This window comes from Mus caroli, chromosome 10 (genome assembly GCF_900094665.2).
Source record: "Mus caroli chromosome 10, CAROLI_EIJ_v1.1, whole genome shotgun sequence".
Classification (NCBI taxonomy): Eukaryota; Metazoa; Chordata; class Mammalia; order Rodentia; family Muridae; genus Mus; species Mus caroli.
In genome coordinates this window covers 74,709,569-74,723,395 of record NC_034579.1, presented here as the reverse complement: position 1 = coordinate 74,723,395, position 13,827 = coordinate 74,709,569, and the positions used below count along the sequence as shown (strand labels likewise).

Genomic DNA, 13,827 nt, shown 5'->3' with positions numbered 1-13,827 from the left:
GAAGCTGTCGCTTAGGGAGCTGAAGGCTGACAGGCAGGGCTACACGGAGAAACCATGTCTGGAAAAACCAAAAAAAAAAAAAAAAAAAAAAAAAAAAAAAAAAAATATTTAAAGTGGCAGAGTATAAAAAAATACCATGTTTATACTGGGCAGGAGCAGTGTTTCCTCAGCTCCCCTCTGCTTGGTGCAATCCAGGAACTGTTTTGTGCCACTTGCCTGGGATTCTAGCTAGCCATGTGCATGGTGACAATCTCCAGTGTGTCCTTAGGCTTCCATAGTCCTGTAGCACAGATAGGGAAGCCTCCTTTGCTGTGATAGATGTGTCCTGCTCTGTGGGTATCATTGTTACTGATGGCAACAGTCCCTGTACACAGGGATGCCCTTGTTGACAGAGATACTACCTTGGTAGTAGAATGTTCCACTCTTTGCTGATGTGGACCCCTTTCTTGGTCCTCAGGGGTACAGTCTGCGGCTGTTAATGTCATCTGCGAGCTGGCACGCCGCAACCCTAAAAACTACCTATCTCTGGCTCCACTGTTTTTCAAGCTCATGACATCCTCCACCAACAACTGGGTCCTCATCAAGATCATCAAGCTGGTAAGTGCTGAGGGATGGGGTGTGCTGGGCCTGGGTCCATGGCCTGCAGGCATCCTGGTGACCACAGCACCTCTGTCCCTATAGTTTGGTGCCCTGACTCCCCTGGAGCCCAGGCTGGGCAAGAAGCTGATCGAGCCTCTCACCAACCTCATTCACAGGTAGCTATTCCTTGGCTGCCACCCCTGGGCAGGGACATTGATGCCATTCTGACACGACCCTTGTCCACCATACCCTCCTGTCTCACTGACTGAGGCTACTCTGATTCTTTTTTTTTTTTTGGCACATTTTGCTTCGTAGCCCAGGCTTGCCTGGAATTCACACAACTCCCCTGGGAGCTGGGATTTTAAGTGTGCACCACTATACTCAGTTGAGTCAGCTTTGACCTGGACTCATACTGAGCCCTGCATTCATGTAGTCCTTTACCATCCTGGGGCTCCAGAGCTGAGCTGTGGAAGGGTGGCACCAGAGGAGCTGCAGGCCATCATGGCACACACATGGCACATAAAGGGACAGGGTTGGGGGTGGGAGAAGTCAGTGTTGGCCTGCATCCCCTGCCTAAGAGGAGCCACAGGAGTCATGGTGTCACTGGGCTTTAGAAGGGTGGCAATGGTACTGTTCCCATGGAGCCCAGCAGTGTGACCTGTTTGTGTATGACACTTGGGCTGGGTCTACATTTCTTCCTTTCTCTCAGCACCTCTGCCATGTCCCTGCTGTACGAGTGTGTGAACACCGTAATTGCCGGTGAGTGTGCTGACTGCCCTGCTAGGAGGTGGGGTGGAGTCAACAGTGCTTGCTCTCTGATTGCTACTGAGCTGGGAGAGGGTTCAGTTCCTCCTGCTGGAAGGAGCAGAGAGGCCTGAGCGACAGGACCCAGAGCATCCCCTGGATGAGGCAGCTAGTGTCCCCTTCCCAAGCCTTCTTCTACAGGGTGGCATAAACTCTGCATGGCTTATTCCCAGCCCTTCCTCAGGCCACTTTGCAAATTTGAGAGGTTATCCCCTGCTTGGGGACAGAGCCCAAGACCCACAGGTTTCTGCTTTGCAGGCCACATCCCATTTTCCAGGCCTCCATGCTCCTCCAGCAGAACTGAGCTGAGATAGCTATGTCAACCACAGATCCATAGGAGCAGACCTAAGAGGTGGCCGTGTGGTCACTCTGCAGGCATAGGGAATTGAGTGCACATACAGCACAGGTCAGGACTGGGCTTTGTAACCCTAGCACCGGGAAGCCAGCAGGCAGAGGCAGATCCCAGGAATTTTAGCCAGTCAGTGAGTTCCAGGATCAGCAGGAGAACCTGGCTCAAAAAATCCTGGTAGGAAGGATTGCCAAGGAGGCCTGCTCTTTACCTTTGTCTTTACACACATGCACACGCATGTGCAACACACCTAGAGAGTTAGAACGTGGGCCCAGCACCCTTGGACTTATGATTGAACATGGCCTTCTTCCCCTGATGTCTTGCCTGGGTGGAGGGAACAGTAAGGAAAGAGGGGAAGGTGCCTTGAAGATATGAGCTCTGAGATAAGATCTTAAGGTCACAGTGATCACAGGGGAGTCCGCAGGTCATATGGCTATCCTTGCAGCTGTACCCCAGTGACAGGACCCAGCTGTCAGCCACAGGCAGAGAAGGTAGGGTTTCTGAACCCCTCCCTGGTAGTGAGCTCATTCCATGTTCCAGCCATAGCCTATGATGTGTGGAGTGTTGTCATCTGAGGGCTCCCTAAAACCATGAGCATTCAGGGTTCTTGAGGGGTCTCCAGCCTACTTTGCTCAGCACAGATCTGCACCCCAGATCCCAGAGAGGAATAGTAGCTGTGTGATCCTGTCTTATGTACCAGTACTTTAGGTCTAAGAGCCACTCCTATTAGCGAGGATGGGAGACCCAGGCCAGATCCCCTGGCTTCCCAAGGTCCAACCTGTCCATCTGCCTTCTGAACGTGCAGCGTCAAGCCTCCTGTGAGCCAGTCAGCCAGGTCCCTGTTGGTGGGATGGGTTAGTAGGTGTCAGTGTCTGACCCAGGGCTACTAACCTTAACCTCCATGTGTCCCAGTGCTCATCTCATTGTCTTCTGGGATGCCCAACCACAGCGCCAGCATCCAGGTGCGTCTGTCTCCGGGCCTGTGCTCATCAGCACGAGTGGGGCTCCTCAGCCGGTCTGGAAATGATTGCAGTGGTCACTTCCAAGTTCATTTTTCTTGAACAGCTTGAAGCATGAAGAAAGTCCTCCAGCCCCAGCCCTCCCACAGGCACCTCCTTTCTTCACTGTACTTCCACCTGCCCTGTGGGGACCGAGTCAGCCTGCCTGGGCAGCTGCTATGGACACTCTGTAGCCCCAGTACTTGCTCCCACTTGTCCTCACTGGCGCCTGCCAGTCCACTTAGTCATGCTGAGCAGGGTCCCCAAAGCAAAGGCTGCAGTCACCTGCCCAACCTGTCCCCTGATGCATGCTCTTGGTCAAGGCTGGTGGTGGGTTGCTGGGCATGATGGTGGGGTGCAGACCAGTGTGGCTTTCCTCCTCTCAGCTATGCGTTCAGAAGTTGAGGATACTGATAGAAGACTCCGACCAGAACTGTAAGTCACTGCTGCCTTCCCTGGCTGTCACACCTGAATGCCATGCCTGGGATTCAGAAATCTCACACTAGGGGACCAAATGCTCCTGGGTCCTCAGCCCTCTGCTGTGCTCATGCTGATCCTGCTGGAGGGCTTTGTGGATAGAGTGGTAGCCCTCACCGAAGTCTGGCTAACCTTGCCCTGAGCCCCAGGGAAGCATGAAGCAACCCACTACTGCCTTCCGTATGTCCCTACACTGCTTTCTGCTTAAACCTGTTCCAGAATGGGGGCTGTGTCAGTGTCATCTGATGCTTACCAGACCAAGTGGCAGGCTGTTGTCTACAGTAGAGCCAGGCCTGATAGACTTGCTCATAGGGCCCAGGGGTTCTCAGCCCTACTTCACACCACAGTCTCTCAGGAAAGCATCTCTGGGCCATCTGTTGATGTGACTACCTCAAAACCTGTCACAAGTAAGGCTTCAGGTGCACAGGTGTCATCTGTGGCTCCTGCTTCAGCCTCTCCCTTCATTTTTCATGAGGCCTGCACTGGGCCAGCAGTCACTGTTATTTTGGCTAGCAGTGACCTTTAGAGCTTGTGGACAGGGTCCTCAGACACAGCATCATTGGGGTGCTTTTCTTTCTTTCTTCTTTTCCTTTTTTGGCTGTCCTAGAACTCACTCTATAGACCAGGCTGGCCTAAACTCACAAAGATCTATCCATCTGTCTCTGCCTCCTGAGTGCTGGGATGAAAGATGTACAACACTATTCCCAGCAGGGTTCTTTTTTTTTTTTTTAATAACATGTATGTGTTTGTTTGTTTGTTTGGTTGGTTTTTGGTTTTTTTTTTTTTGAGACAGGGTTTCTCTCTGTAGCCCTGGCTGTCCTGGAACTCACTCTGTAGACCAGGCTGGCCTTGAACTCAGAAATCCGCCTGCCTCTGCCTTCCAAGTGCTGGGATTAAAGGCGTGCACCACCATGCCTGGCGAATAACATGTATTTTTAAGTTATTTGTAAGTTTTTGTCATTCATAATTGTGTGTCCGTGTGTGGGTCTGTGCTTGGGAAGGCCAGTGCCTGTGAAGACCGGAGCTTATAACGCTCTGGAGCTGGGTTTATAGTCCTGTTCCTCCAGTCTCCAGAGGGCTGTGCCTGTAGACATGCTGTGAGAGGCTGGGTACAAGCCTCCACCGTGGCTTCCTGGGTAAGGTGGGGCTTACAAAAGTGGCCATCAGCTAAAGGCAACACCCCTGATATGCCCATGGGTCATAATATTTCACTTGCTGTCCCCAAGCTAATGGCTACTTGGTCTTCACAGTAAAGTACCTGGGGCTGCTGGCCATGTCTAAAATCCTGAAGACACACCCCAAGTCTGTGCAGTCCCACAAGGACCTGATCCTGCAGTGCCTGGATGACAAGGACGAGTCCATCCGCCTGCGTGCCCTTGACCTGCTCTATGGAATGGTATGTGTCCCTGTGACCAGGATGGGGGACCTGTGAAGCTTCGATACTTGGGTCATTCCTATCCAGGCTGGGACAGCAGCCTGAACCTGCTGCGGTCAGTCAATGGCACCTGTCCAGGCTATAGGGGATGGAATTTGATACCAAATACAAGAGTCTCTCAATCTCCCTTGGTCTGATACAGTTCTGCTGTCTGAGGAGGAAGCTATCCTTCTTGGGCTCATGAGTTCCATCTTGGTTGTCAGTGTTCACGGATGGCCACAGCTGCCTGTTCCCCACAGGTGTCCAAGAAGAACCTGATGGAGATTGTGAAGAAGCTCATGACTCACGTGGACAAGGCCGAGGGCACCACCTATCGCGATGAACTGCTCACCAAGATCATTGACATCTGTAGCCAGTCTAACTACCAGCACATCACCAACTTTGAGTGGTACATCAGCATCCTTGTGGAGCTGACAAGGCTGGAGGGCACCCGCCATGGCCACCTCATTGCTGCACAGATGCTGGACGTGGCCATCCGGGTCAAGGCCATTCGCAAATTTGCTGTGTCGCAGATGTCCTCACTGCTTGACAGTGCTCACCTGGTAGCCAGCAGCACCCAACGCAATGGTATCTGTGAGGTGCTCTATGCTGCTGCCTGGATCTGCGGGGAGTTCTCAGAGTGAGTCGGGGCGGCCCTTGGAGGTGGCCTAGTGTGGGGACATGTACGCAGACAGATCCTTTGCCTGACAATGGTCACTTCTGGGCAGCTCTGCCCAAGTGATCTCCTGTCTCCTTCCATGGAGTGGCTTGGACAATTTGGGTCACACTGGCTGTGGAGAGGAGGGTGCCTTCTAGACCGTGAGGCAGCTCACGTCTGCTTCAGGTGACTCAGCATACAGTGCTGATCGTGAGCTCCTCCCGCCAGGCTCCAGGGCTGTTAGGTGGGTGGGCTGGGGTGGCTACAGCACCTCCATTTCGCCTCTTACACCTGCTTAGAGGACACATGACAGTTGTGACCAAGAGAGGTGTAGATTTGTTGTCAGTCTGTCACAGAAATCTCCTGGGGAGCACATTTCTCTGGACAAAACACAAAATTTGCCTAGCACTTCCCTTGCCCCAGAGCTCAGCCCATGGAGGCTATGTATAAGTTGTCCTTTGAGGATCCAGTGGGAGCCTCCTCTTTGAACCTCACAGCACAGCACATGGATGCCAGGAGAAGTTATTGATGAGTATTCAGTTTTTGTGGTGCTAGAAATCAAACCCAGGGTCTCGTTCATATCAGGCAAATGCTTGTTACCAGGAACAAATCAATGGCAGCAAGTCAACCATACAGATCACGTAGGTCCTCTGCCCTGTGTCATCTACTATGGCAGTCACATCTTTGCTATTGTTTCCTTTTCCTTTTTTTAATTTTACGCATACTCACCACTGCTCTCTTCAGACACACCAGAAGGCATCAGACTCAATTGCAGATGGTTGTGAGCCACCATGTGGTTGCTGGGAACTGAACTCAGGACCTCTGGGAGCACAGTCAGTGTTCTTAACTGCTGAGCCATCTCTCCAGCCCTGCTTCTGTTTCATAAACAATGACCCTTTGTGGAACTCACGGTTCTTGGTTTCCCACTTGTGCATAGGAAGAGCAGGTGCCCCAGGGTTGTGCTTTAGCTGAGAAACCTAGCTCCCACGTTGCCTTGCCTGGCCTGACGTACTTGTGATATGGGTGTGTGGGAATGCTCAGTAGCCTCATGCAGCCCCTGTCCCCCAGGCACCTACAGGGGCCCCAGCAAACCCTGGAGGCCATGCTGCGGCCCAAGGTCACCACACTGCCCGGCCATATCCAGGCTGTGTATGTGCAGAACGTGGTAAAGCTGTACGCGTCCATCCTGCAGCAGAAGGAGCAGGCTGCTGACACTGAGGCTGCACAGGAGGTCACCCAGCTACTGGTGGAGCGACTGCCACAGTTTGTGCAGAGCGCCGACCTGGAGGTGCAGGAGCGGGTAAGGCTGCAAGCTGGAGGTTCTGCTCCTAGCTGAGACTAACCTTAACCTGGCAGTGGCTGTGTGTGCTCATGCCCTGTGGGCCCCCACAACCCACACTCCATACACCACCACAGAGGTCCTGCAGCCAGGCAATCTCCTACAGGTACCATAGCTCCCTGCATAGCACATAACCCCAGTGCTGTTACCAGGGACACTCTGGAGACACCCTTGGCCCCCTTCCAAGTCCTTGGTCCCAGCAGAGCCAGTAGATTGAACAGATTTTTCTCCTTTTTCTGAAGTGAGTTGTTTGAGTCTCTATCCTAGCTCTGCCCACCTGGGGCTTGGGGTCAGTGAGCAGGGACTGGGTGTGAATGGACCTGAGAGTCTGGGTAGGAGGTGGTGTGGGTGGGCAGGGCTCTGCTGCTATGTGGGATAGCTCGTTTGGGACCATCTTTGTCTGTCTGTTCTAGAGTAGGAGCTTGTATGTGTCAGGCATGTGTTGTGTCACTGAGTCAACATGCCAACGGTCCTGGGCCGTTGTGACTCAATACCTGAGTATTGGGGCCCAGTGGCCAAGGCTGCTTTTGGCACCCCATGGTAATATAGGCTCTCACCGAGCCAGGTGCCATGTGGCTTCTGATAAATCTCAGGGGACCCTTCTTTGAAGAGGTTAGGTCTGCTTGTGATTCATCCATGGTTGAGCCCAGTGGGAAGTGTGAACCCACACTGAGCCATACCTTGATGTTTGTTGGGATGGATTGGGCGGCATGGTAGCAAGGGCTGCCTTGTACAGAATTAGAGCCAGCACAGGACTGAGTGGCCATAGGTGGCTCTACAGGAGGTGACATTACATGTAGTCTTCTCCATTTGAACTGAGCTTCCTCCTGTTCTGACCCTGATAAGGCTTGTCTTTCCTTGTCTGAGATAGTTACAGACATAAGTAGGTCTATAGCTGATGTACATGGATAGAGGCCAGGGACCAACACTCCATTCTCAGATACCTGTCCGAGTCCTCTCCAAGTGGCTGAGTGGCTCTGGACAGGTATCCATTCTTGGCTGCTGCTCTCCTAGGCGTCTTGCATCCTGCAGCTGGTCAAGCATGTCCAGAAGCTGCAAGCAAAAGGTGTGCCGGTGGCTGAGGAAGTGAGCGCCTTGTTTGCTGGTGAACTGAACCCTGTGGCCCCCAAGGCTCAGAAAAAGGTCCCAGTTCCTGAAGGGTGAGGATTGGGGATGTGGAAGAGAGATGGCTGGAGTCACTGAAATGGTCCCTGATCTAGGAAATTAGAAAAGGGCTTTCATCCCCATGACCTGCCATCAGCCAAGGTGACAAGAAGTGGCCCTGGGACTAGACAGCCTGCCCTTGCTCACTCACATAAAGTCACTCCATCCAGGGATTGTTGCACCCCCTGTTCCCTGGTCCTCTAGGAGTCCCCTTGTCAGATTCCATGGTTCCTGTATTTTTCCTATTCTGTTGTTTCCTCCCAAGCTTCCTACCTTTCCATCTCTGTGTCTCCTGTCAGGAGGCTGTGGCACCCCTGGTTGCTTAATCCCTGGGGTACTGGTGTGGAAAGATGTCTCTTTTGCATGGTGGCCCTCTGCCAAGGATTAATGCTTACAATGGTCATGGTAGGACAACACAAAGGAGACAAGGACACTGTGTGATCCCCTCTGTACTTCCAGCCTAGACCTGGATGCCTGGATCAATGAGCCACCTTCAGACAGTGAGTCTGAAGATGAGAAACCCAAGGCCATCTTCCATGAAGAAGAGCCGAGGCACACTCGGCGCCGGCAGCCTGAGGAGGATGAAGAGGAGCTGGCTCGGGTGAGCATGCCATTTCAGTAGCACCCAGCACAGGGCAGAAGCCTGAACTGGGGTATGTTCACAAGAGTAGCTGATTGTCAGGCTTAGGGGCACCTGGGGCTCAGCTGTGCTGCCACACATAGCCTGTGACACAGAAGCCAGAGGACCTTTGATTTCTACCTTGTCCTCTTGTCTAGGGAAGCCCCCCACCCTCCATGAACTCCCCTTTTTGGTTTTTTGGGGTTTTTTTTTTTGTTGTTGTTGTTTTTTGTTTTTTTCGAGACAGGGTTTCTCTGTGTAGCCCTGGCTGTCCTGGAACTCACTTGGTAGACCAGGCTGGCCTCGAACTCAGAAATCTGCCTGCCTCTGCCTCCCGAGTGCTGGGATTAAAGGCGTGCTCCACCATTGCCCGGCTGATCTCCCCTTTCTGGATGTTCAGCAGGAACACTAGCGTAGGCTTCTGAACCTGCAGGAGTTGGAATGGTGGTTGGAGGCTGAGGCTCAGAGTGGGCAGACCAGGCCATTTCTGTTCCCAGGAGGCAGGAACCTCAGGCAGTCTGCCCACCCGTGAGCTCTGCCCCTGGAGGTGGTTCTCACATTTCCTACTGTGGCGCCTCGCTGCCCACCTGGGGTCTTGGGAACTGGACGGGCATGTCTCTGAGACACATGCTCATGTGCAGTTCTATTCCCACAGCGGCGAGAGGCCCGGAAGCAGGAACAAGCCAACAACCCCTTCTACATCAAGAGCTCCCCATCCCCGCAGAAGGCAAGTGGTATCCTTGAGCATCCCTCCCCAGCTGCCAAGCTGAAGCCTAAGAGAGTGATGTAATCATGGCAGTGTCTTGGGGGGCGGGTGGGGGCTGTGCCTGGGTAGTCCCAGCTGTAGCTGAGCAGGACTGTGCTGCATCCAGGTCTTGATGGAGAGCTCTGAATGGTTTAGATGAGGCCCCAGGGGCAGTGACCACTGCCTTGAGGAAGGCATTCTACCCAGCTGGCTTATTGTACCCACGGGAAGTGCTGGATCCACATGGGCAGGTGCCTGGCCTGTTAGATCCTCATGTTCCTAGGAGGTTTCAGCTTCTGTGGGCGGACCCTACAGTGGTATCGGGTAAAGCCCTTGTGTAGCATGGATGAACCTTGGGTCCCATCCACAGCACCACCTCAACCAAGTGGGGTCATCTCAGCAGTCAGGAGGTAGAGATGGAATTCTCTATTACTGTTGCCCTTGGCTACATAGTTTTAAGCAAAACTATGTGCCCCCAAAATCCCTGTGTCCAAGGAAGGAAAGAAAGAAAAGAGAAAAGACCATCATGGATAGATTTGGCTCTAACCCTAACTGTAGCAAGGTTACAGTTAGCTCCTGCTTCCTCGCAACCCTATGACATCACATTCCAGGGCCCTGCTCTTGTCTGTGAGCCTGCAGCTTACCTTATGGGCAGTACTCCCCGGCTGCACTGGGAGCCTTACTCTCAGGGTCCCCTCTTCCTTCCTCCTAAGTCCCTGAGGTTCACTGACACTCTGTGCTCTTCCTTCAGCGATACCAGGATGCACCAGGTGTGGAGCACATTCCTGTGGTACAGATCGACCTCTCAGTGCCTCTGAAAGTTCCAGGCAAGTGTCTGCTGGCTCTAAGTTCATGGTTAGGACCTGATGGGGTTCTTGGTCCCTGAGTTGTAACCATCCACGCTTCCCCACAGGTATGCCCATGTCAGACCAGTATGTGAAACTGGAGGAGCAACGGCGACACCGGCAGCGGCTGGAGAAGGACAAGAAAAGGAAGAAGAAGGAGAAGGGCAAGCGGCGCCATAGCTCTCTCCCCACGGAGAGTGATGAGGACATTGCCCCCGCCCAGCGTGTGGACATTATCACTGAGGAGATGCCAGAGGTTAGCGCCTTCTCAGCTCTTTTAGCCTTGGTTACAACGAGCTTGTCTGTGTGTCCCTAAAAGGGAAGGCTCCCTATGCGTAGACAGCCACACATTGACCTGTTGCACAAGCCCTCCATGATGGGCAGTATTTTACTCCACTCTTTGAGCTGGCAGCCCCAGCTGTGTGTGCCACTGAAGGCTGAGCTATAGCCCAGGACACTGGGCACCTGGCACATGTGGTATGGATGTGGGTGTGACTTGGCAGTTGTTATTTGGAGCAGAAGGGACAGGAGCCTCCAGCAGAGCCCTTGGTTATTAGTTGACTGAACTCTGACCTCTCCATTGCCTTAGAATGCTTTGCCTAGTGACGAGGATGACAAAGACCCCAATGACCCCTACAGGGCGCTGGACATTGACCTGGATAAGTAAGTGAGGGGTGAGGAACAAACTGCTGAGTGAGCTTGTGCCTGGGGTGGTGAGGTTCCTGTTCCCAGGGCGCTGAGAGTCCTTAGCCTAAGGTGGAAAGTACATGGGCTTGGGAACATTCTGGGGGGCGCGGGGGAGGTGCTGTGTGCTGTGGTAGTGGCTCAGTATAGCACGTACTGTGTGAGCATGAGCACCTGAGTTTATTTCCCAGCACTCACTAAGATCAAACCTAGCAGCTGAGGCACTGAATGATCCCTGGAGTTCATTGGCTGCCAGCCTGGCCAAATTAGGAAGCTCCAGGTTCAGTAAGAGATCCTGTCTCAACAGATAAAGTGGAGAGGGACAGGAAAAAACACCTGACATCCACTTCTGCCCTCCATGTGATCATAGACATGTGTGCAGCAACTTGTACACAGCCACATCCCACATGAGCATGGACATACACTGTCACATACAAAAAAAGTGGGAGGGGGGCTGGTGAGATGGTTCAGTGGGTAAGAGCACCCGACTGCTCTTCCAAAGGTCCAGAGTTCAAATCCCAGCAACCACATGGTGGCTAACAACCATCCGTAACGAGATCTGGCGCCCTCTTCTGGAGTGTCTGAAGATAGCTACAGTGTACTTACACATAATAAATAAATAAATCTTTAAAAAAAAAAAAGTGGGAGGGAACACTGGGGCACTTGGGAAGGGCGCAGGGTCTGGCACAGGCTCCTGGCACCGTGGCTATCGTGGGCACTCGCTGGAGCCTCCGGACCCATAGGGCCAGCTGTACAGGGGTGGGCCACAGCTCAGCCCAGTGACCCCACATCTCCTCCTCTCTCAAGACCCCTGGCTGACAGTGAGAAGCTGCCTGTCCAGAAACATAGAAATGCGGAGGCGGTGAAGTCCCCAGAGAAGGAGGGTGTGCTCGGGGTAGAGAAGAAGAGCAAGAAGCCCAAGAAGAAGGAGAAGAAGCCCAAAGAGAGAGAGAGAGAGAAGAAGGACAAGAAGGTGAGCGAGCACCTGGGGCTCGAGCCTGGCTGTGAAGCTAGAGCTACATGTTGGTTGTGGGGCAAAGCAGGAAGCTGTGAGGAGGAGAGCCAGCCACTCTGTGCATGCCAGGCCTCTGCAAACTCTGGGGGTGGGGGTGGGGGTCGGGGGACTAGGGGGGTGTGCTGGAATCTGTGCACACTACACTCTAGGTGGGCACTTGCTCTGCCACATCCCTGGGCCACGTTTTTTCCAGTAATTTATTTATTCACTTTACATCTGATCACAGCCCCTCTCCTTCCATTTCCCCCTCACACAGCTCTGCCCTTATTTTGTTTGTTTGTTTGTTTGTTTTGAGACAGAGTCTCACTATATAGTTTTAGCCATCCTGGATTCCACTATGTAGACCAGGCTAGACTCAAAATCCACAGAGATCTGTGCCTCTCGAGTGCTGGCTCTCATGCTGCTTTTACGTTGCATTTGAGAGTAGATATCACTAGTTGTTCCAAGCTGGCCTTGAATTTAGAATCCTCCTGCCTTGGCCTCCTGAGTAGGTGAGATAATAGGCCTGGCTAAAATACCATTTTGAGTTTTGGGATCAAGCCCAGGATCCCACTGAGGTGTGGGATCTGAGGTGTGATGTTTGGTGATGTTTGGTCCACTTCTCAGGCTGCACCACCTGCCCACTTCACAGATCCTAGTACTCGGGAGGCTGGGGAGAAGGATTGCCCTGACTTCTAGGCTAGCCTTTGAGAACTTGTCTCAAAACACATACACACTCCTCCTGCTCAGCCCTGCTGCTTTGCCGTGCGTGATACCATTCCAGTCATTAGCTGTCCTCTGCATGGCTGGTGGCTGAAGTGGTGCAGCTGAGCAGCTGAGTGACACAGCATGACTCACCATGGCTGCTGCACAGTGTCAGGCCTGGACTATGATAGGGAGGGGAGAATGGCAACTGACTGGAGATCAGCCCTTGTCCCTGGCATTCCTTGCCTTTGCCAAAAGTCCTTTTCATGTGGCTTCAGGGTGAGGACTTAGACTTCTGGCTGTCTACCACTCCGCCACCTGCTGCTGCCCCCATTCCTGCCCCATCCATGGTAAGTGCCTGCTCCATGTGTCCTCAGGGTCTCATTTGTATCCCCAGGAGCCAGCAAGTGGCAGGCATCCCCTGCAATCAGAGCCACACACAAGTGCCAATAAAAGACTGGAGTCAAGCCTCATGGGCTGGCACTTCTGTACTTTGTGGTCTATGTCTGCTGTCCTGTGAGACTCTGTACTTGCTAGGGTTCAATGACGCAGAGGGGTAGCCAGCAGGACGTTTGTCCCCAAGGCATCCCTTGGAGGATGTCCCCAGCCCTCAAGTGGAACAGCACTGATTATGTGGGAGTCAAAGTTCTCTTACTGCTCCTAAAGCTGGAACCCATGAACAGTCTGGAATACCACTGCACCCCTCCCCAAAAGCTGACCCTGACCCTCCTGACTACAGGAAGAACTTGCTGCAAGCACTATCACCTCCCCTAAGGATGAGTGTGAGGTTCTCAAAGGGGAAGAGCCCCAGGACGAGGAGGACCACGTGGATCATGACCAAGAAAGGGTGAGGCACGAGACAAGCCACCCCAAGGCTGTGGCAAGGAGCCCCTGGCAGGCCTGTGCCTGAACCCCAGGACAGTAGGCCTGCTCACAAGGGGTCACAGTAGTGGTGTCCTCAAGAGATGGCTGCAGTCCTCATGCTTTAGCCTCTGAAAGGGATCTAGTACTTCCAGTGCAGTTTCTAAGCAGTGCACCACAACACCATCTCATTCCAGAACCTTCCATCACCCAGGTCATCTCACATTTACTCGCTGTCTCTGGATGTTCCTGTTCTAGACAGTTCCTGACAGGGAGTCTCACACTCAGTGGCCTCTAACGCCTTGCTCTCAGTGAGAGCCTCTCTTGCTCTTTATTTATTTATTTATTTACTTACTTACTTTTAAAGATTTATTTTATGTACTTGAGTACACTGTAGCTGTATTCAGACAAACCAGAAGAGGGTATGGGATCCCATTAAAGATGGTTGTGAGCCACCATGTGGTTGCTGGGAATTAAACTCAGGACCTCTGGAAGAGTGGCTCTTAACTGCTGAGCCATCTCTCCAGCCCCTTATTTTGTCTTTTTAAAGTTGACTTTGGTTGTTTGTGGTGTAGGATCTGAGGTCCTTGTG

General features: G+C 52.8%; 1 protein-coding gene across 1 annotated transcript in view; it reads left to right on the top strand.

Annotated features, from left to right (window-relative positions):
- Nucleotides 1-13,827, top strand: part of Ap3d1 (adaptor related protein complex 3 subunit delta 1) — a 37,268-nt gene that overhangs the window by 18,730 nt on the left and 4,711 nt on the right. The window contains exons 7-23 of the mRNA XM_021173740.2: nt 458-597; nt 682-755; nt 1,289-1,338; nt 2,645-2,694; nt 3,117-3,165; nt 4,458-4,603; nt 4,882-5,261; nt 6,348-6,579; nt 7,633-7,778; nt 8,242-8,383; nt 9,057-9,128; nt 9,898-9,973; nt 10,060-10,247; nt 10,581-10,654; nt 11,483-11,648; nt 12,653-12,724; nt 13,114-13,221. Of these exons, the coding sequence (XP_021029399.1) occupies nt 458-597; nt 682-755; nt 1,289-1,338; nt 2,645-2,694; nt 3,117-3,165; nt 4,458-4,603; nt 4,882-5,261; nt 6,348-6,579; nt 7,633-7,778; nt 8,242-8,383; nt 9,057-9,128; nt 9,898-9,973; nt 10,060-10,247; nt 10,581-10,654; nt 11,483-11,648; nt 12,653-12,724; nt 13,114-13,221 (2,165 nt within the window). The remainder of the gene's footprint in view (nt 1-457; nt 598-681; nt 756-1,288; nt 1,339-2,644; nt 2,695-3,116; nt 3,166-4,457; nt 4,604-4,881; nt 5,262-6,347; nt 6,580-7,632; nt 7,779-8,241; nt 8,384-9,056; nt 9,129-9,897; nt 9,974-10,059; nt 10,248-10,580; nt 10,655-11,482; nt 11,649-12,652; nt 12,725-13,113; nt 13,222-13,827) is intronic.